The following is a 24,296-nucleotide window of genomic DNA, read 5'->3' as shown; positions in this document are numbered from 1 at the left end:
AAGATGCGTCACTTCACGCTTTCTAATTTTTTAGTTCACGTATAGCTATCTATACATATGTATGTGCATATATGTAAGTATATGAACCTTAAATTATATTCAACTACAAATTTAGTCATATGTTTATTTTGGGAACTTCCTCTTTTGTCTGCAAGCTTACTTTTCGTTTGCCTTGCGCTTTAAAAACACATTCCATGTCAGCATTTCGCTGCCAAATTTAATGCAAATCACCGCCCACATTTTCTATGCATGTATTAGTGTTAGACACATGCACACATATGTATATATATATATGTATATATATATAAAAATTCAGTCATAAATGAAATGAAATTTATATATATATATACTAGTACATTATATGTATACGTAGATGAAATAACGCAAAGCGGCACTTTTCTAATCCGCCTCGCTTATGCAAAGTAATATGCATGAATATGTCATGCTACGTCGCGACATAACAACAATAGAAAAATCCATGTCTTCAAGTCTTTTTTTTTTGCTATTTTTGTACTACTGGATTCCATGAGCGCCTTGCGCTAGACTTCCTGTCGCACTTTAGCGCATTTTTTGCGAAATTCCTTTGTTGTCACGCTTTGTCTTTTCGGTTTGCTTTTTTGTTATATTTTTTTGGGGCTTTTTTTGTGGCTTGCACCACCTTCGATTGACCGAAATTGCGACCGCCTTTGTTCATAACCTTGCTGGTGGTTATTTTTCTTTTTTTGGCGGGTGGGTGGTCTGTGGTGCCCAGCTTTAAGTGAAGGCGCGTGTACAAATGTGGCAAGTATAAGCGTATTTTTGTATATGTGTGTACGGGATGACTTGTATTTGTACTAGCTTTTGAAGATTTTTACGCCCTGAACAGGCTATATTAAATTTGAGATCCTATAAAAGATATATATACTTATAGTCGAGCAGTCTTACTCCTTGTATTACCAGCCTTAGCAGGAGCTGTGACAAAACTATTAACAGATCTAAATTTAAATACTTCTTTATTCGGTTCAGCTAGAGGAATAGGAAGTGATCCTATTCTATACCAATTTTTTTTATTCTTTGAACATTACTCAGCGAAACAAGCTAAGTCGATTTAGCCATTTCTATGTATCGGTCTGTCTTTCTGTATATATGCAAACAAGTCCCTTAGTTTTTGCGCTATCAATCTGAAATGTTGCATACGATTTTTTCTCCGCATGAGTGTGCTTATTTGTCGAAATCGTCAATATCGGATCACTATAGCCTATAGCTGTCATATAAACTGTTTGATTAAAATTAAGTCCTTGTATGGAAAACTGCTTTATTTTTAAAGATATATGCACGAAATCTGACACCGACGATTTTCAAAGTCCGAGCTATCATTTCTGAAGAAACTGTTTTGATCAGAATACTATAGCATATAGCTGCCTTACAAACTTACGAATTGGAATCAGGTGCTTGTATGGAAAGGGTGCTAATTTGGCGAGATATTTTATCGAAATTTGGCGAGGGCTATTGCCTAAGATAGTGCTATGATCTCCGAAAAAATTGTTCAGATCGGACTACTATAGCATATAGCTGCCATAAAAACTTAACGTTTGGAATCAAGTGCTTGTATGGAAAGGGTGCTAATTTGGCGAGATTTTTTGGCACAGGTTATTTTCTAAAACAATGCTACGATCTTCAAAGAAATTGTTCAGATCGAACGACTATAGCATATAGCTGTCATACAAACTGACTGACCGAAATCAATAAAAAGCTCTTTTTATACTCTTTAATGCTATAAGAAATATATTTGTGTATGGATTATTATATATATATGTATACATATATATACTTATTTTATATAGATATGTTATCGGTTGCACCGTTTCTAACTTTATTTTTCTAGTTTTGTACATTTGTATGTTTATTTTAAGGACATTGTCCTTACTTGCACTGAGGTTATAATTGTAGCTATTAATATGTGTGTCTATACATAATATATGTAAGTATGTATGTATATTTATATATATATATATGCAAGTATGTGTATAAATACCATAGTTCTATTCATGTACATATGTAAGTGTATGCATATATCCATATTTATTCATTTCAAAGCTTTACAAGGACATTTATCATATCCTCAAGTAGACAGGCAGACGCATGCCAGCGCGGACACACAAACGCAAGCAAACAATTTCAAAACGACAAAATATATTTATGTAGCCGCAATAAAATTAAATGAAGTCAAGTACAGCCAAAGCAATGTAAAGCAATGCGACAAAGCACTCAAAACGAAGCACAAACACGATTGGTAAAGGACGAAAGTTAATTTTTTGCGCTGCCGCTTTTGTTATTATTTTCCGAAAATCGTCGTTTTTTTACGGCTTCGCTGGTCGCTATTGTCCTTTTTTGTCTAACATTTATGACATTTCGGCAGCCACTCGTGCGGCGCGCTTTCCAAATGGCGTAACTTAGTAAAATATTTATATAGCTAAATGTATGCCGAAGTTTATGCTTTTCTTGTTTCGCTTTGACCACAACCGTAAAGGCTTAAGGCGCACGCCTACATGTTAAGCACACAATTTTCTGCTATTACTTGTATTTATTTACATTTTTTCTTGCGCGCGCCCGCATTACCACGTTGTTGACTTAGCTTCTCGCCGGCGCTGAAAGTTGTGCGATAGCCTGCATAATTCGAAATAGATAAGCGCATACTGCTTGCTATACGTAAATATATATGCATAAATACATAATATACAAAAAACCACACCATGTATATACCGTTATATAGCTATATTGTTGTTTTGCGCTCGTATTGCCAAGTGCGCGCCTGAAGGTATGCTTCTCTACACAAGCATTCGCTGTCATTTTTCGCAGTGTAGCCTATGTAAAAAGGGTTGCCTGAATTTATTTGCGCCTCATTATCATTTTCATAAGATTAGTTAATTTTATTGCTATCCTTCCACGCGCCAACTTATCGTCCTTTCTTGCCTTAATGTCAACTTTTGTGAAAAATGTGCGCTGTAAGTAGGGTCTGCTTGCGCTGTATCCTGTTAGCGTTCGGTTTTAAGTTACCATCTTTAAGGAGGTCACGCTGAATGCGCACACATGCCACATCGTATACGAAAAATAATGTATTTTTCTTGGTAATTTTTCTTCAGAAATATTACTTAATTGAAAAGCAAGAGCAATGACCGTCCTGATTGACAATTAAGCTACATAATTTGACTGCAATATGAGTACGGTGCGCAAAGTTAGTTGAGACTGTATGTGTGGGGTGAAACTTTAGTTAACTTGGCTTGCTACCCGAAGTACATTTTAGACTAAATATGAAATTTCTTCCATAATATTTCTATGTTTAAAGTTAGAAAATATATGCTAGTAGTTAGAGCTAAGCTGCTCATTTTTTAACCTTTTTTAAAAGCGAGTTTTTGATATTGGAAAACTAGTTGATCGATTAGTGCCTTAAGTATCGCAGAACTTTACTATATGGACTTAATTTTAAGGATATTTTTAGCAGCAACTTCTTATTTCTTTCAATTTATGGTAAGAAAAAAATAAAGCTGGCGAGTAAGCCCGCGAGATATCACTGCCGGTGTAAGAGAAAAGTACTTCAAGAAAACACCGGCGGTTCGCCGATTTTCTTTTAAAATTTATTTGCAAAGTATGAGCTTTTCTAAAGCTCTTATTCGAATAAAAGTTGCCAACTTAATAAAAAAATGTATTGACATAGATTTTTAGAAGCTTTATTTGTTAAGAAAATTTGTAGTGATAGTGAATGAGTCTGCTCTTCATTTGTAATATAATAAAATTTTGTGATATTTAGTTGGATCGAACATCATGCGATCAAATTTTTAGTTTTAAGTAGATTTTGCACGTTTTCTACTGCATCAAATCCTACTATCAGGCTCTTATAATCCTCTATATTAGCCAATGCGCCTAGAAGTATGCTTATATGAAATTTTATTGTACTGGTAATGGTTTTCAATTAGAATTCGTTACACTAATCCCAATGAAAGATATTTTCCTTGCTTTGTTAAGGTTTTGTGAAAATTGTCTTACTATTAAGGGATCATTTCTGTGTGAAATTTTCAAAAACTCGATTTTTTTTGTTGCATTATCGGATAGTATACACTATAATGAACATTTTCTCAAATCTAAAAATCGAAATTCAAATTGAAACGGTCGCTACAGCGTTTCTTGTAGTAAGGCAACCGAGTGGGGAACATAGCGACTCCAATCTTTAAACCTTTTTTTCTCAGAATAGTGTTTTTAAAAGCGGTTTTCACTCTCAAAAAAAGAGTTTTGAAAAATGTAGTTTCAATTTGGAGAAAATATTTATAACGTCATTCTCTGTCCGCTATGGAAGCTGTTTTTTTCTTTGAAATCTTACTGAAAAACTGTCGAAAAAGAGCCAAAATCTATTCATTTTTGTTCAAACTGCCACTATTTTGTCAAATTTCGAAAAAAACAAAAAAGCTTTCACAGCGCAAGCGACTTTCCTACAAATTAATAATATTTTTAAAGTTTTTGGTTTAGATCAAAATTGCGGCCGAAATCGTTTATTTATTAATTAAAAAAAAGCCAGGCCGATTAGTTAATTTCAAGTTTAAAAAAATTACGAAAATTAGTGATTTTTCGGAGGGTCACACTGAGACGATCCCTTAAAGGATTTCAAAGTAAATTGAGGAGTTTTTCTTAAAAAGAAGTCTAACAAATCTTCAAAGGTCTCATAGAAAAGTCAATTTAAACCTTAGAACTTATCAAACACACTCAATATGCGAAACAAAAATTTAAAAAAATTCCCTTATGATGAAAATGTTTAAGGTTAAGCATAAAACAAGGGAAAGTATAAGTAGAAACTCAAAGAGGAGGTTCTCAGGGAACTTTCAGAAAGCACTGGTTTGGTTTTGAGATTTTTTTAAATCTATTTTATATCTACTTGCTAGTCAGGAAAATGTCCTTTTTTTGGACATTATTTAAAGAAGCATTTCATTGTATTAATAAATGAAACAAATGCACATTTGCAGAATTTAGTGTGGTTTAGTTAGCGGTGTATAAGATTTAAAATAGGCTCAAATTAAAGAATATTACTGTTATAGATGAACACACGCAATCATGGAAGGACGAATCAAAAATATGTTTTTGGTTTTTTTTTAATTGTGGCTTCTCTGGAAAAAAAATAATGTTTTGTGAAAAAATTTCTTTTCAAAGTGGTTAAAAAAGATTTTTTTTTATCGAAAAACCGTATTCCTTCGATAATTACCAGCCAAATATAAGAAGATTGTAAGAGAACTTTCGATCACTCCAACCAAATCTGAAAACAGCGCTAAAGAAGTCTTTCAAATAAGCTCATATCTCCTATACAATTTCATTTAACCGGTTTTGGAAAATAAATATTCAAAAAAATATACAATTTAATTAGCTTGTCGCCTAAAAACTGCTGGTCTTCAAACGATTTTCTGTTTACTGTGATAACAGATGCCAGTTATCATGTTAAAAGCTACTAAAGCACACAAGGCCTTTGCAAAGCCACAAAGGAGCTTATTAGGTGAGTTGTTAGATATAGAATACATTACAATTTTTAACTATATACATATGTCAAACTGCAAATAAAACTTAAAATTTTAAACTCTAAAAGTAGTCACAAAACTCTTTTTACATAAAAATAAAACAACTTTCACTCACGCACACCAAAAAAGCCTCGGCAAAAGCCTGCTTTTCAGCGCAACGCTTACGAAAAGTATGTCAAAATATGCGCATATAACGGCAAGTCTAAGCGCTAAGCTGCTCAGAAGTATAGAAGAGAAAACGACATGCGACATGCTCATCGCTAAATGCACAAAATGGCGAAACGCATGCCACACATGTGTCGCGCATACGCCACGTACGCCCAGCGCTGGCTCGAAATTTAACTATGGCAGCGCATAGGTATGCATGTGCATACAAGCACATATAAAGAAATTTATGTTTGCATATACCTCGCATCTATGCATTTTCAATATCTTGCCGCTGCTAACGTCACAGCGGCGCTCAGCTGCACAAGCTACTCACGGCGGCAATGTGAAGAATGTACAAAAAATGCAGCTGCAAATTCGTAAATGCAAGCGAATCAGCGCAAAACAAAATCCGCTACATGTTAGCATAACAGCAAAAGCAAAAACAAATGCAAAAACAGCAGAATCTATTTACGTGCGCTTCAATTTGGTGGCTTGGATTTTGCTGGCTTGTTGGCTCTAAAAGCTTTCACTGCTTGGCAGCATAAGTGGCATATGGAAGCGGAGGGGCGTCAGCAGGAGTGAGCAACTTCTTCAACAGGCTCTCGAATGAGTAAGGTTGGGCGCAACACGTCGAACGCACAACTTCAGTTGACGCCCAGTGGCTGTCAAAGCTGGGTTTTTGCTACTCAAAGGCTTGTTTATTTTTATGCCCTGAAAAGGACCTCATGTTTTGAGGTATCGACATGAAATTTTGCACACATTCATTTCTTCCTCAAGTAATTGCTTATTTGCCATAATCGCTAATAACGGACTGCTATAGCATATAGCTGCCATACAAACTGAACAATCAAAATTAAGTGCTTGTATGGAAAACTTTTTTATTTGACGAGATATCCCCACGAAATTTTACACAAATTATTGCCTCAAGGTAGAGTATAATCTCTTAAAATATCTTTGGGATCGGCTCAATTTCGCATATAGCTGCCATACAAACTGACTGGTCAAAAGCAAATTCAAGTATGAAAATCTGTTTGTTTCACTAAGATATCTACCCAAAATTTTACCGTTATTATTGCCCAAAACTAGGCTACAATCTCCTCCAAAGTTTTTCAGATCGGTTTACTATAGCATATAGCTTCGATATAAACAGACTGATCAGAAGCAGCATAAAGCTTCTGTATACGCTCCAATGCTGTAAGAAATGCTCCTGTGAAGGGTGTTATAGCTTCGAGGCAGCCAAAGTAAAATTTTTTCTTGTTTGTTGTTGTTGTTTCTAATTTTTTTCAGTCTAAAATGGACTAAAGCCAATCCTGCTAAAACATGTACATATGTGTGTGGCTTTTTTCTAACATATAAGTATGTCGCTTGCAGCTTTTTGCGTTACAGACTCAGTCTGACTGCTAGCTGCTCGCTTGTTTTTTGCTTTTGTTGCTATTTTCTTGCTACGAATAAATGTCAATTTCGAATCCCGGCGCGCTTATGGCCGCTTCAGGAATGCACACTCTCTTTATACTAGTTGAAAACGACTGCTTGCATGTGTATATGTGTGCTCTGTGTATGTATTGTCCTTACCTATGTATGTATACACATACATACCTACAGCTTTTTGCCTTTCGACTTCTTCGCTCTTCGTGTTGTCGCAAATTTTCGGTTGATTTTTAGGGCTTTTGACTTTTCAAAGTTTCCTTTTACCTTTCACACACACACACACACATGCACATTCTAGTATTTTGTTTACTTAGTATCCGTTACGCAGTGGCTACCTTTTTGCGTGCCTCCATGGTGGTTTATATTTGACTTGACTTGATTCTAGTTGGCTTAGAAAGTTAGTTTGCAAAGGCAAAGAAATCCATCTAAGCCGCAGCAGCTTTCCATTTGTCAACAACTTTGTGGCTATGGACCTCAGCGTGCTTAATATATATGCATATACATATATGTACATGTGTATATAAGGGAAACCTATTTTACATACTTTTCTTAGTCAATATATGGTGTCTACTCAAATGTCACTTCTAGGAAGGTTGTCATATACGTATGATACAAGTATATATTATGCATAAAGAGTAAATTTACCTTCCAAAATATATCGAACTGAAAGTAAACAAAGCAAAATGAAACAAAAATTGAGTACTCAAATCAACAAGTGTAAATGTAAATGATAAAAAAGGTTTATAATATCAGTTAAATCATAATAAAATATTTGTCTATAACATAATAGCATGCATGAAAAGGTAACAAGAAAATATAAAGGTTGTCATATCAACTGAAATTGTGTGTTAATATTTGATTCTTGGAACTCGATGAGTGATCGGTTTAAGGTAGTTATATAAACAATTAAAAAATAAAGTATTTTGACATAAAATATTGAAATATAAATTAAAAATTTCATTTTTATATAAAATATTGCATAGTCGAAAAAGTCTTTTCGTATTTCTAATCAAACTTCAACTTATTTTTTTTATTTTTATGCAAATAAATAAATAAACAAATATGTACCATTTTAGTCGACCACTTTTTGCCATTTTTCCCTAGAGATATTACATTATTCTTTCATTGTAAATCGAAATTTCAAAATTTCCAGAAAGGAAGCGAGCGAACCACTGTTGTGCTACACGAACTGATACAGCATAGTCTCCGTAAACATCACAAATTTAATTGTTGGCTTGCGTGACATTCTTCCCTTTTTTATACAAAAATTTCAAAATAAAGCGAATTTATTCATTATTTTCACTCATTTTTGAACAGCTGTAACTTTTTTTCAACTTCTCCGAATTTAATTTCTTTGCGCCGAAATGAAGCTTAAGATCTTACCTTTCCAACACTATATGGTATGAAACAATGTGGTTGGTAGCACTGATGATATACGACAGCAGCGGCATCTATTGACAAAATACGAAAAGACTTTTTCGACTACCCAATATTTATGCAACTTACATACATGTAGAGCAAAGAGGGGGGAAGAGCACCCCAGTTGCTACCACAGAAAGACCTCAAAACTCACCGAAACAGGAGTATGTTACTCAAATAAGATGGGCAGAAGAGGGATCCTTATAAAAATACAAGGCTAGCGTGCAAACTATGAAGACGGCGATGGCAAAACAAAATAACGACAACATGGATGTTAAGAACGGAGCGGCACAGTTAGATGAATTTTTCGACGTAATCAAGAGTTACAGCAGAAACTGGCTCATCACAGAAAATGAGAAAAGACGAGGATATCTAAGCAGACGTATCACGACCTCAGAGCCAACAACCTCGAAGCGGCGCGCGACAAGCCCTCTGGAGCCTCGAGAAACAGTGTGACCAGAAAATGAGAAAGATGGCCAGCGGCGAAAGGGTTTGCCTTAAAAAGCCACGAAGACCCCCGGAAACAAAGTAAAAGTATGGGAAGCACACAAATATGCTATAAAAATAAGAGAGACAAAAAGGGAAGAATATAGCTGCAAATCAAAGAACAAATAATATTTCCAAACTACAATCAGAAATCGTGATGATAAATCCAGCAGAAGAAAATAGTCGAGGTCCTTAAGAATATTCGTAGCACGGTAGATCTTAAAGAAGCAAAGGTTAAGATCAAAAGGATCCACAAAACAAGAGCCGAGGCCCTACTATTACAGCTGGGGAAGGAAAAGTCCACAAAAGCCAGCTTCTGCGAAGCACTCACGACCAACCTTAAAGAATCTGTAACTATGGCTGACCTTAAAACAAAGGGTACTTTAGAGACTAAAGACTTCGATTCACTCACAACAAAAGAGGAAGTAGCGAGAGCTGTAAAAGAAGCTTTACAGGACCCCATCGAAGAATTGGCGATAAGCATAACAGCAACTAACACAGGAGAACAGGTAAGGACATATACCATATAACGCTCAATCAGGATAAGGCTGACGTACTGTTGCGACAGGTACGTATTAAAATTGGCTGAATTAACTGCAGGCTGCGATGAAGGAAAACTCCAAAAGCCTGCTACCTGACCCCAAGCGATAGCATACATTAGTACCAAGAAAAGCTCAGCAGTATTGAGAACGCAGTCAGGTCTAAAGAAGGTCAACTAATTATCGCCGGAGACTTAAATTCCAAAGCCGTAGAGTGGGGTATACCAAACACGGACTCGAGAGGAAAGCGCAATCTAGAAATGACTGCGCAGCTTTGTCTAATAGTGCTCAATACGGGAAATGCGACCACGTTTAGAAGACCGGACATTACCCTATCATCAGAATGCACGGCAGGCTCAATAAAGAAATGGAAAGTCCTAAACGATTACGCTCATCTGCACATTTCTTTCACGATCAACACCGGAACAAACGCTAATCAGCACAGGAAAAGTACTGGAGCACGAATCCTACCCCATAATTGCAAGAAAAAATTCCAAAAACACCACGCTTCATATAACAAGATGCTGTCAAAAATCAATACCGAAAGGCTTCCCACAGCAAACATAAAACAATAGTTTACTGGTGAACTGAAAGTATCGCCCAACACAGACGTACATTCCTCCGCCTTCGCATATCCTACAAGAGATCCAGGTGTAGAGAAGCCGATGCACCAAACAAAAGAAGAATCACGACAGATAGCGGTCACGGCAGGAGCAGCACAAGGATCCATTCCAGACCCAGACTTGTGAAACATCAGCTACGACGCTGTACTAAAACTCGAAATGCCAGACGAATCGTACTTAATTGGCTACAGGGACGACATTGCAGCAATAATTAGAGCACGAGACAAAGAAAAAGCGCGAAGAAAGTTTAACCAGGTCATGATAAGGACCCAAGCATGGCCCGACTCACACCACCTCCAGCTCGCCACGGAAAAAACAGAGCTACTACCGCTAACAAATAAGCACATATTTCATTTATCGTTTTAAGTTTTTGGCATTATAAAGGTTTTGTCTACACTCTAACTCTACAAATGTGACCTTAACACCCAAATAACCTAACCTGACGTAGAGCATATTTTTGTTTTGCGAAAATTGAAGCTATTATTATCATAGTTTAGCAAAAATCGAATAGATATCAAGTATCTCTTGTGTTTAAAATAAATAAAAATATTTTTTATTTTCGGATTTAGGTCACCATTCAATACCGCCTGATTTTGTGGCAAAAAATTTAGAAGATTTGCGCAATTAAAACAATGGTTTCCAACAAAAATTGTAAATTCAATGAATAATTAGAAAGATATGAAACCAACATACAAATTTTAACATTTTTGCAATTTAAAAATATTTTATTGCGAAAAAAAATCTAAAAAAGTTAAAAGAAAATATTATGAAAATTCTTGAAAATTACCCGAAAAATAATAAAAACCTAAAATTCACTAAAATAGTTTAATATGCTACTTTCTCTACCCCTAAATAAACGCCAATCTAGCACACATTGCCTGCAAAAGGATAAGCGCCTAAAAGTCTACTACAGTTTAACAAGAATATGTCGATATATTTTAATTTTCGAAGGTCAATAATGGCGCTACCAACAAAATAGTTAGCCTAATTTGTTAGCATATAAAATATATAAGTAAATATATGTAAATAAACAAAATTTTGTTTTGCTGCTTTGAAGTTTTTTGTGTGATTAAACGAAAAAAGTGCTCGAAATGCAGCAGTTGTTAGCACCATAAAATATTTATGAGCAAACTTTTTAATTGTAAAACAACATAAAACGCACACGCACACATTATTAGCCAGCATTAGATAAAACTTTCCAAATATTTTTTTCTTTCCAAAATTTGGTTTTTTTCTTTGTTGTTTGCTTGATTCATCGCTGATCGCTGCTGTATTGATGACTTTACAATTTTCCATGCAACATTTTTGTTGTTATCATTATTAACATCCATTTTTCACTTTTAAGTTTAATGTGTCAAAGTGTGCAGAAAGATTAGGTTTGTACAACAATGGCCTTTGTTGTTGTTTACGCAGGATAATCAAGCTGAAACTGTACTTAAGTATATTGTAAGTTGTTGGTGTCGAACACTTTGCTAATGTGGCACTTTTGGTTATACATTTGACTGACGATTATATTGATGGCGCCGTCATACTTTACGGTTTGCTTTTTTACACAAAAAAAATACAAAAGCAACAATAAAACGCGTAGTAAAGTTAAGTTGGGTTGCAAGGAAGCTTTAGTACCCTACACAAGTAAATTTTGCATACAAGAGCTTGGTTTTGATTGGTCTGTGCATGGTCAGTTTGTATGGCAGCTATATGCTATAGTGATCCGATCTGAAAATTTTTTTCGAAGATTGTAGTGTTGTCTTGGAGAATAATCTCTACCGAATTTCGTGATGATATCTCATAAAATAAAAAAGTTTTTCTTACAAGAACTTGACTTTTATGGTCCAGTTTGTATGACAGCTATATGCTATAGTGTTCCGATCTGAAAATTTTTTTCAAAGATTGTAGTGTTGTCTTGAAAAATAAGCTCTGCCGAGTTTCGTGACGATATCTCCCCAAATAAAAAAGTTTTTCTTACAAGAACTTGACTTTTATGGTCCAGTTTGTATGGCAGCTATATGCTATATTAGCCGGATCTGAACATGTGTTTCGTGGATTATAGCGTTTTCTTTTGAAATAATTCTTGCTGAATTTCATGATGATATCTCATCAAATGAAAAAGCTTTCCATACAAGCACTTAATTTCGATCGCTTAGTTTGTATGGCAGCTATATGCTATAGTGATCTGACATTGACTGTTCCGACAAATGATCAGCGTTTTGGTGAGAAAAGTCCGCCAGCAAAATTCCAGATCGATATCTCAAAAACTGTAAGACAAGTTCGCGTATATACAAACAGGCCGATATGACTAAATCGTCTCAGGTTGTCACGCCGATCTTTTATAGATATATATTTATATATATATGGATATGTGTGTATATATAATTTACAGAGTCTCTGACGTTTCCTTTCTGGTTGTTAACAAACTTACTATAGTATATGTTTAGGGTATAATGCTAACAAATACTTCAAAAGAGCAACGTAGCGAGCAGCTATCGGTCAAATGAAGTCCAAAGTGGAGAGCTTAAAGGCGAAATGCTAAGCGGTGCTGAAGAGGCAAGTAAGTAGAATACTTTTTGTGTTTTTGCAACTTTTTTCTCGTACAACAATAACAAAAATGTGTGCTGTTGGGGGTGGTGAGTCTTGAATTTCGGTTGAACTATGACGCGACACATTGCATAAGCTGCAAGGATGTGCGTGTGAGACGCAAAGTAAGGCGGCGTTAAGCCACACTGCCCATCGCCGCTTCATAAAATATTTATGTTTGTAAGTTTTTTTTTGTTTGCGAACTTATTGAACTTCCTGCACCACCGCCACAGCAGGCATATGTTGAATAATGAAATCGGGCAACGCGCGACAGCTTTCTTTTATATACGCAAGGTGCGTGGGCAGCAGTCCACTTGATTTTTTTTCACTTTTTCGCTTTTTTATTTCTTTATTCTTTGTTTTTGTTTCGTTCATTGCCAAAGTAGTGTAATAAAGCGTAAAAAATTTTAGTTTCAAGTTCAAAACTTCCAAACAAACTTTCGCATAGCCACACAGCGCTGAATGCGTCCCATCAAAAGTGGCTTAATAGTAAATAGCAAAAACAACTACAAATAAACAATAATAAAAGCAGCGACACTGAGGAAGTGCGCAACTTTTGGCTGGCATTTTTGGGCGGCGATATATTTTAGTTGTGAAAAATTTTGCTGCTGTTGTTGCAAATTTTGTTGTTGTAGTATTTTTTGTTGTTGTAAATTTTTTTGTTATAGTATTTTTTTTTGTTTTCGCTTTTAGTTTCGCCAAGCTTTACGATACTCTTATGGCTTTGTGCTTGTTGGCGAACTGTTTTCCCGGATTTTTTCATAGTTTGCAGCAAGTTTGACCAAGCTCTTATGTTTTGCTGACCTCTCTTCATGATTTTTGTTGTTGTGGCGTTTTCTTAACAATTCTGCTGCTGGTTTTTCTGATTTGCAAAAAAATTTCGTCACTGCGGTAGTTTGAGAAGTTTTTTTTTGTTGTAATTTTTTGACATTGTTGTTGTTTTTTTATTTTGTTGTTTTACTTTTTATTTTGCTGTCATCGTTGTTTTTCTTTAGTTATTGTTGTATTTTCTTGTTTGTTGTTGTTGTATTTTATATTTGTGTTGTTGTATTTCTTCCGTTGTTTTTGTTATATCTTCTTCTTTTGATGTTTTTTCTTATTTTATTGTTGTTGTGTTTTCTGGTTTGTTGTTGTTGTATTTTTTGTTGTTGTTGTATTATTTTAATTTGTTGTTGCAGCTGTTTCTTGCCTTTTCTACTCCATAACTCTAGTTTTTGTTCTTTTTGTTGTTGTACTCTTTTTTTGTTATTCTTTTGTGAACTTTCTTTTATATTTAGTTGTTATTGTATTTTTTAGTTTGTTGTTGTTGTAATCTTTGCTGTTGCCTCTATTTTTCTTACCTATTCTACTCCATAGCTCTAGTTTTTGCATTTTTGTTGATGTAATTTTGTTTGCTGCTTTTGTTGTTATATTTGTTCTATTAATTTGTTGTTGCATTTTTATTATTTTCTTTTTTTCTTATTTTACTCTTTCGCTTTCCAGTTTCCATTTTTTCGTGCTTCCGTCGCCACTTGAAAACTTCTCGCCATCTCCCGCTCATGCCTTGCATTTTCTACCTCGTTTTTTTCCTCTCATTATTTTTCGATTTTTGTTCGATTTTCAGTCATCACTCTTCTCACTCCACTCGTGGTGGATCGTTTTTATTAATTTGCTATACATTAACTCCCAGCACGCGCGCACTAAAAGTTTGCCATGCTCCGAAGAATACTTAATCCTGTCGCCCGCATGTGCTCTCGTTCACATCTTTGTTGTAATCTTTTTTGTTTTTTTTTTTTTGATTCGCATCGCTCTTTTATTACCAAACTTTATAGTTGTTGTTTCGAATTTTCTTTGCACTTTTCAATCAATAGCGCTTTTGACCGCTTTCAGTTGGTTAATTTTCGCTTGACTAACTGATTTCGGCGCAACGATAGCGTCCCGGATTTGTTGTACGAAAGATTTTTAAACTTTGCACGAGTTTTGCATAGAGTTTGAAGTGTATACAATTTACGTGCTCTTGCTCTAGCAATTATGGTTTTTAACTTTTTCATGTACTTTCTTTATGCTTTTGCTTTCCACGCTCCATTTTTAATCGCTTTGCCTTTTTAGTTCAGTTCAGCTTCACACTCTCATGCGGCAGCCACTAAATTTTGCATAATCTAACCTAATCCCTCTGGCACCCACCTGCGCTCGGCAGTCGCACTCGCGGTCCCAACTTCCGCCAAATTACACTTTTAACATTTTATTTTCGATATTTTATGCTGCCGCTCAGCACTCAACATTTATCCAACCGCTGAGCGTACCACCGCTTGCTGCCATTTATTTACTTAGACCATAGATCCATTTTGTGTGCTTTGAATTTGAATTTATTTTAGCCAAAAAGTTTTCATCTTCAACAACTCTCACTCACTGCCTGTATGAGTGTGTGAGTGCTTGCCGGCCCAGCTATTACTCACTGCGCTCCTCCCACCCACTCCCACCGTTTCCCACTCACTCGTACTCCCTGCACTCCCCACATCCACTCACTGGTACTCTCTGCACTCCACACACTCACTCACTCGTACTCACTCCTATGCACTCGTACTCACTCCTGTTCACTGCTGCTCATTACGCTCTTTTGCGGTTTTCTATACTTTTTTTGCGTAATTTAACAAAAGTCGAAACTCTTCGCAGCTCTTCGACTCATGGTTGTATAACAGCCGCGTAGTTTCAAGGATTTTCTTTTGTTTGCTATCTTGTTCCCACGCTCAGCGCCTTACCGCTATGCTTTCGCTTCACTTTCAGTATATACCATGCTCGTATATATGTAGTATGTGTTCTCTACCCCCTCTCCCCACTTGTGTCTATCTAGTTTAGTTTGTGTAACCGCCAATTAAAATGAGTTGATGACTTTAACTTGTTGGGCAAATTACACTCTGCCATATGTTGTAGTGAACTTTCTTCGCCCGCCCGCATATAAGTTTTATGAAAACGCTCTCCAAATTGCATTTCGAAAACACAATCAGTGGCAAGTGTTCGTACGCTGCTTGGTTTGAGTGTGATGGAGCCGGCATCTAATTGCGGTTAAGTGCCCGAAAATGGGTGCACATTTGCTCCAATTTCTTTAATTGGAAATTATTGATTGGCCGAAATACTAATCCAGTACCGAAGTACTATTCGGCGATTCAATGAGTTAAAGAATAAGTTTTCTGCTAATAGCAGCCGTTCCCGGCAGTTAAAGTTCCAAGTGAATTTTTGGCGAGAAAGTAGAAAAGTCATCAGGTGTTGAAAACAGGCTCACTGTTCGTAGAGACAGCACTTTAACGCATGTCAGAAAGAAGAGGAAAAGTTTACTAAACAACTTACAGATATCTCAATTTATAGTAAAATATCAGAGGAATCATATGCTCGTCGCTTTTTCGATGCTGCAGAGATCAATCTAATTTAAATAGTCACAGTAGAAAACTAGAACTTGCTACACCTTCATCCATACTCAATTACTAGTTACATAAAGGTTAGTAACAGGTAAGAAGTAACATTTCTCTCTCTCTCTCTCACTCTCCCACTCTCTCTCTGTCTCTCCATATGCATCGTCACGTAAGTGTTCCTAGATATCTCTGGAGCTTTCAATAACGTTTCTACGAAATCTATTCTGAATCGAGTCAATAGGTGCTATACAACGTTGGGCCAGAATCTTCTTGATATCTAGAAGAATAAGAACAAAATAGAACGATGCTAAAAGGACCAAAGAAATGTGTATAGGCACTGCGCAGGGTGTAGTGTAGTGCTATCTCCGCTTTTATGGACATTAGTGGTGAATAAACTGTTAAAGGAGTTGGACGGCAAAGTTCCCAAGATAGTGGGAAATGCAGACGACATCGAAATCTTAATAATGACCAAACCTCTCAACACAGTGGGTAGTCTTGTACAGCAAACCGCAGTGGAAGCACAATGTGGGTGAAATATTAAGAAAGGCCAGCAATACTTATGCGCGTAGGTAGACGCTCAGGGCAACCTGGAGTCTTTCTCCCTCTCTCATGCACCGGTGCAACGAGTGTAAGATCAATTCTGATCTACACCGACTTGACGTAAAGGCTTGATAGCTTCGGACAACACATTTATAAGGATGGCTAGAAACTGGAGGACGGAGAGGTGCGGGGATATACTATCCAGATATAGACTTAATGAAGCCTTTTAAGCTGCCATGCTACCGCAGTATATTTTAAGCAGAGGTCTTTACTATTGGGAAAACCGCGAAGCTAGCTCCTAATGCAGCTGCAAACAACTCAAGAGTCTACATATACGAGGACAGTCAAGCAGCAATAAAGGTTTTAACCTCGTTCTGCATATCAAACAGAGGTGTCTTGGAAAGCAGTGCACTAGTGTAGAGTGTCGCCAGAACCAAACGACTTCAACGCTACTCAGTGTCAGGTCACAAACGCATCGAGAGCAATCAGATTAACCTTGGACAACCCGGTATATTGTCTATAAGACGATCTACGATCTGGAAAAAGCATTATAAGGAAAATCAAAACACGTTGGAATGATTTACCTAGGCGCAAGGGACCAAAGCTGGTCCTAATTTGATGATATTTTTTGGATAAGAAAGAATTTTAAATTTATAAGGAGTTTAGGAAAAAAGGTTTTTAGCTAACTGTGAAAAGCTTGATACAACGATGTATAGATATAGGCCACAAACGATTGAAGAATAAAAAATGTTTTTAGGAGAAGCAATTTAGACATAGAATGCAGATCTTAGAAACCAATGTCAAAAGTACTATATATTAAACTCTCAATTCCTCTCAATCAAATCTTTATTGCAGTAAAAACGAAGATCCCATATGGCATATCATATATATTCCATCATATATCTTTTAAGCACTGATACCCTAACAGCTTTTTTTGTTTTGAAACGTTGGAACTTTCTAAAATTGGGTTTACTTGTGAGCTTTAGAGCGGAATTTACCGGAAGAGTAAAAAAAGGAAGAGTATTTCATATTTAAGGCTATAAAATGATTGAACTTTTTTTAAGAGAAAGAGACATAATAAAGGTTGAATTTTGGAGGGAAGTTCTCCAGAGAAGTATTCAAATTTAGTGGTGACGATAGAAAAATGACTTAGATACATCTGCCAGTTATATAAAAATTAATTTCCAATGTAATCTTATACAATTTATTAATATAGGGCTAAATTGTATAAGATTACAGCAAACAAAAGTTTGGAGTTTGTTTGTTTTGAAATCTAGTGATATGAAACAGGTTGACTTTTAAATATTGTACAGCGAAATTACCCAGAAACAATATCCAGATTTAATATCGCAGATGCCAGAATATTTTTTTTAAATCCAGTCATATGAAACAGATTACTTAGAAGTCTTCTAGGCTTAGTGAGAAATAATTTTTCGCAAAAAATTTTTCAAAGTAAGCAACTACATCAATTTTTTCCTTATTGCTAACTATTAGTTCTAACAAATACACAAAAAGTAGTTCTTCATTTTGCACTCACCATTTTCTTCTTCGATGTTGCGCGTCATTGTTGATGGACTGGTGCGTGCACGTGACGAATGCGTGCAATGGCTGGCAAGTATGCAAGCTAGAACTATGCAGAGTGACCAGAAGGGTGCGGAGATTTGCGAGGACATCTTGGCAGTTATGAAATGTGGAAAGCGTAGAATTGAAGGTTATGCTAGTAGTTGCTTAGATTTTGGGTTATCAGCGTGTAATTGCACGATTTGTCTAATTTTCTATATTTTTTGGCAAACTTATATAGCAGCAAACATAAGCGGTAGAGTATTATGACAAGAATTTGTGGTTTATAACTTTTGGGGATTTGCATATGCCACACATGCACAATATTTTATGCCACAATATGTGGTTGCGCATTTTATTTTGAAACTCACTTAAAATCTTTCACCGTTAAGCGTTAATCTTTTGCACATTTTCACAATTTCGTTCTTACTGTTATATGTTTTTCTCACAATTTTATAATTCACTTTTCCGTTAAACACACGAGCTCTTTCGTGGGAGCAGCAGCTTCCGGCTTAAGTCGTCCGTATATATTTATGAGTACTACGCATGTGATTTTATTATTATAGACGAGTAGCTAGAGCTGGAAGTAGAGAAAATAATAAATTTTTAATGTAGAAAATGTATTGGCAAAGAAATATGCTTAACAGTTATGAAAATTTATAAGGAATGCATTTAGTTTTGTGGTGTTGATTAAGAATAATAGCAAATATTTATATAAGTGTTTTGAAACTTATGTTATATGTATGAAATATGTACATACATATGATATATGTACATACATATATTTTTTTCAAAAAATTTTAGTATTTCTTATTTTTACTATATTGAAAGGTGAGCAACTTGGCATTGATTAAAGGCGCTGTAAGAAGTAAATGTTGGCAACGTTGAAAGTATTTATTGGCATTGTCAGTAATATTCGATAACAAACTCTACCAAAAAATATTTTTTAATTTATTTATAGAAACTATGCATTAAAAGTAATAGGATTTTGAATTTGTAAGCAGCAAAAAAAATTGAGATATTTTCAAAATTTTTAGTTCGCTCGTGAGTGCTTGCTATGAAAATTTAAAACCTTTCTTTGGTGGTTCATTCAACACTTTACGCCATATTATAATGAATACCGTTATAATTATAGCTGTGTTAGTTGTCTTTGGGCATGATAGATAATATATTTTTCATTTTAAATATAATTGTTTTAAATATTCAAAAAGTGTTAAAAATCATTAAGTAATTGACAGTATTAGCAAATAAGCACGGAAGAGCTAAGAGGTATAATCGCACATTTTAGACTCTTTCAATCTTGCATAGCTTAAAGCTTAGGAAGTACTTTCAGATACATATGTAGGTCCAGTTAGTTATGTGGGATCTAGCGCGAGTTTTCTCCCGATTTTATTCATTCTAAGCACAAATATGCACCGTTATAAGAAAAACAAACTCCCTCAATTTTATTAAGAAAACTCAAATATTGACCGATGTATGCCAACGCTGTATAAAAACAACCGAAAGTTCGAAAATCTTTATATAAGGCATGTACCTGTATATGGTGGATAAATTAAGTATTGACTCCATTCAACACATTTCTAGCACACAGGCATACTATTATCAGCAAACGATTCTCTCTGAATTTCATATTCAAAATTTCATATACCAAATTTCGTGAATATAGCTTGTCAAATGTGAAAGTTTTCCATACAAGAACTTGATTCCGATTATTTAGTTTGTATGGCAGTTATTTGTTATAGTGGTCTGATATCAACAGTTCCGACAAACGAGCAGCTTCTTGAAGAGAAAATGACATTAGCAAAATTTCAGAACGATATCTTAAAAACTGAGGGACTAGTTCGTATATATACAGACGGACGGACAGACAGACAGACGGACATGGCTAAATCGACTCAGCTCAATATACTGATCATTTATATATTTGTATAACTTTATAGGGTCTCCGACGCTTCCTTCTGGGTGTTACAAACTTCGTGACAAACTTTATATACTTTGTTCAGGGTATAAAAATGAAGATGAGTTTTATCTTAGTGTTATTGCGTTACTTCATCCATTATAAAAAAATTCCATTATAAGATGAAAAGTTGATAACGGCTTAACTTTTCCGCAGAAGTCCAAGAAACGCGCCATGTGTAGGACAGAACTCAATTTGTTGAAGAGCACATGCATTGGCCACTTGGCGCAACACATTGTGGTCCGACGAAACTAAAATTCTTATATTTATTGCCCGAGGACGCCGAGAGTGTATATGAAGGCCAGAAAACGCTTCATTTCATCACAAATATCTTTCCTGGTCAGTCATAATCAACGTATGGGTGTGCTCCTCTTACTATGATGCAACAAAAATATTTCATTTTCATTTCAAATGGAGTTGTGGTTATGAACTGGCCGGCTTAGTTACCTGACCTCAGGTCAGTTGGTTGATCAAAGATCGCGCTTGAACTGCTATATATAGTCTTTGTGAAGCCATAGAATAGAAGAACTCCAGTGTTTGTTCTTATAAATAAGCAAAACGCTTAGTAGTCTGACCTTTACCAAATTGATAACTTTTTGCCAGAGGTTAAGAAAACTGCAGGCAGCGAAAACCTTTGAAATATGTAGCAGTTGTGGAGTGTTTTAGAGGAGGCGTGAATATCAGCAAGTTAAAAACAATAATAATGGACTATAATAAAATCACATACATTTTTTTCTTCGATTGATTTCCTGGCTAAACCATTCCTATTATTTGTAAAGTATATGTGTTTGCATTTTGAATTACAGGTGAAATTTTTTCTATTATCCGTCATTTTATGCAAATTAGTTAACAGCTTTATAGGAGAATCCTTTGTTGGTTGTACTTATCTAGAAGTTTTTTTTTATAATTATTTATTATTATATTTTATTGTAATTTTTTGTTCATCAGTTTTGGAATAGCTTACACTTTTATTACTTCTTTACCTACAATAAAAGTAGGTTACCAAATTCCTACAGGAATCTTTAGTTAAGCCTTTATGTATATACACAAATTGCTTGCATACTTTTAGGATGATCATGTTCATTGGGGAAATATTTAGATATTGTTTGACTTAATTTTCATATAGATGTCACTGTACGCAGTTGTTGTAGAAGAAAAATGTGAAAATATAGCAACTGCGAACAGTTTGAAAGCTTTGGTAATATATTTTCGTGATATTCATATCGCGTTTAATATCTACAAATCATTGGTGTATTTTTATCAATTTATGAAAATATCAGGTAGAGAAAAAATTAGAAGCAGTTATTTTCCACTTTTGGAGCCTATATGGTATGTATTGTTTGGTGTATATTTTATATAAAAAAACAGCTTTTCGAGCAGTTTTAAATCGAGTTATGCTTTGGACGAAAACTTTTAAATTTAGATAAGAAGAAAATTATATTAGGTTGTCAAAAAGTCTTGCGGTATTTTCGCTAGTTGGCGCTGAAAACGCGTAGTTCTAGTTTTGTTCGTCGCATCGGGTCATGCTATACCTTTTTGGAAAGCTCATTTCACGCTAAAACGTGTTAGATTGATTGTCGTTTCTTTTAAGTCGTTCGTTATCATTTTAAGTCGTTCGTGAGTTATAGCGTCGCAAACATGGAGCAAAATAAAGAGAAAATACGGCAAAATAAAGAGAAAATACGGCATATTTTACAGTACTACTACGATAAAGGCAAAAATGCATCTCAAGCCGCCAATAAAATTTGTGCAGTTTATGGACCCGATACAGTTTCCATTTCCACCGCACAACGATGGTTTCAACGTTTTCGTTCTGGTGTAGAGGTGGTTGAAGATGCGCCACGCTCCAGAAGGCCTGTCGTCGAAAATTGCGATAAAATCGCTGAATTGGTCGAAAGAGACCGGCATAGTAGCAGCCGTAGCATCGGTCAAGAGCTGGGCATAAGTCATCAAAAATTCATTTCAATTTCAATAAAAAAAAAAAAAAAATCTATAAAAATACCGCAAGACTTTTTTGGCAACCCATAATAAAATAAGAATTCGATGGATAGATAGTTATTAATTGATGTTTCCACCGTGACTTAAGGTCTATTGTGCCCTCGCCTCTGTCAAAACGACTCACATAGCCTCAGAACATAGATATATTTCATATATTTCAATGTACAGGAGTAAATAAGAATTACTAAAATAAGAGTTTATTGCCTTTGTACCCCATTAAAAATTAGTAAAAAAATTTAAAAAAAAAAACGCCAGCACACGCATATGTACAAAACTAAAAGTAAACCGGAAATCGGAAACAGGCGACTGACAATTTTATTTATATGAGTAGCTGGGACTAAATGTGATTTTTATGATATACGAGCGTAGTAGAGGTGCCTCTAAGGCGTATACATATGTATGTACATATAAAATGTACAATTCTAACAATTCAACTGTTAGTAAAAGCACCCAGTAAGAAATACAACATAAAGTGTAGATAAGCTAGGAAAAAATAATTTTGCAAAAATGTGCTTTATTTTGAAAATATTTGGAAACAGCTCTAATTTTTATACAAAAACAAAAAAAATAATATATTATTATTTGCTTTAGTTTTGAAATATTTGGAGAGCGCTGACATTTTAAAACCAAAATTGCTTGCGACTAGTTTGTGTGACTGTGGGCGTCGTAAAAATTTTTGTAAAATAAGAATATTGAAAATCATATAATGTTTTTATGGCGTATATTTGCCACTTTGAAGAACAAATATTTTTTATTATTAATATTACTAATATTTTTATTAATATGAAAAATTACAAATTATGCATAATTTTATAAAAAAAAAAAATTACGGCTGAGGCATTCAAAAAATTATTTCTAATATTTTAAAACTAAACTAAAAGTTGCAAAAATTAATGCACAATTTCGATTACTTGGCTTTGCTTTAAAAGTAAATGTTTTTTACTTAAAATTAAATTTTTTAAGAATTTTTACATATAAAAATATTTTGCTTACAAAATTTCCTAGTGGCCACAAATGCAGAGTATAATTTTATGCGTTACAAGTAAATATTTTTTTACTTGAAATAACATTTTTAAGTATTTTTTACATATAAAAATAAAAATGTCAAATTTTTCCAAATTTCCTACTGGTCAGTAAAGCGATGAGTAAAAGCGATGGTCGCACTGTAAAATTTTATGCGTTCAACTGGCAATTTATCTGTGGTGGTAGCGCATTTTGGCGTATGATAAATTGCTTTTCATTTATGTAAATGCACAGTTACATACATACAAACATACATATACATATATAAAGAAACATACATATGAACATATGTATATGTATCTGCATATTTTTTTAATATACTTTTCACGCACACTGTTCCTTACTATTTTTTCAATCCCAGCACTTCATTTGCTACAATTATTTATCTTTATAGAACGTTTTTGTAATTACAAAGCAAAGCTTTTCTGTTGAATTTGTGTTATTGTTCCTTGCTTTTGTTTTTATAGACTTTTTTAGCGGTTATTTCTTTATTCAAACTTTTAGAATCGCTAAAAACGTTATCTCAAGCATGTTAGCACGAGCGTATGAGCAATTTTTTTTAAGGTTATGTAATGGAAAATTTTACTTTTAGTACTAATGGTGTTGCCAGAGTGTAAATTATTAAACAATTTTTATACAAAAAAAAACAGTCAGGAAGAGGTGAAACTGAATTTTTTGTTTGACAGTGTTGCCAGTGTGAAAAATTATTAAAAAATTAAAAAAAATAAATAAATAAAAAAGAATGGTTTGGTAAAAAAACATTAAGCGAGATGAAATATTTATAAAAAAAATCTCCAGCATGTGAGCACGAGCATCTGAGCAAAGTTTTTTTAAGGTTATGTAATGGAAAATTTTACTTTTAGTACTGATGGTGTTGCCAGAGTGAAATATATTACACAATTAGTATGGAGGGGTAAAACAGATGACAGTGTTGCCAGAGTGAAAAAATAAAAATAAAAAAAATTAAATAATTTTAAGAAAAACGCCAAATTTTGAAAATTTTGGATTATTACAAAAATTCTCTGAAATCGCCGAAAATACCATTTTAAATCCATGCTAGGGCCATCCACATCACTAGCCAA

The 24,296-nt window shown here is 34.7% G+C and overlaps 1 protein-coding gene across 6 annotated transcripts in view; it reads right to left on the bottom strand.

Annotated features, from left to right (window-relative positions):
- Positions 1-24,296, bottom strand: part of LOC126757161 (uncharacterized) — a 290,797-nt gene that overhangs the window by 250,316 nt on the left and 16,185 nt on the right. For 5 of the 6 annotated variants that reach the window (XM_050470841.1, XM_050470847.1, XM_050470844.1 and 2 more), the window contains exons 2-3: positions 18,214-18,816; positions 7,755-7,772 (exon numbers count right to left, since the gene is read on the bottom strand). In XM_050470841.1, coding sequence (XP_050326798.1) covers positions 7,755-7,772; positions 18,214-18,349 — 154 coding nt within the window. In that variant the 5' untranslated portion in view covers positions 18,350-18,816. The remainder of the gene's footprint in view (positions 1-7,754; positions 7,773-18,213; positions 18,817-24,296) is intronic. The other variant, XM_050470843.1, reaches the window with a different exon arrangement.

This window comes from Bactrocera neohumeralis, chromosome 4, assembly GCF_024586455.1.
Source record: "Bactrocera neohumeralis isolate Rockhampton chromosome 4, APGP_CSIRO_Bneo_wtdbg2-racon-allhic-juicebox.fasta_v2, whole genome shotgun sequence".
Classification (NCBI taxonomy): domain Eukaryota; kingdom Metazoa; phylum Arthropoda; class Insecta; order Diptera; family Tephritidae; genus Bactrocera; species Bactrocera neohumeralis.
Note: the sequence above shows the minus strand (reverse complement) of the source record. Positions and strands in the feature narration are given on the sequence as shown.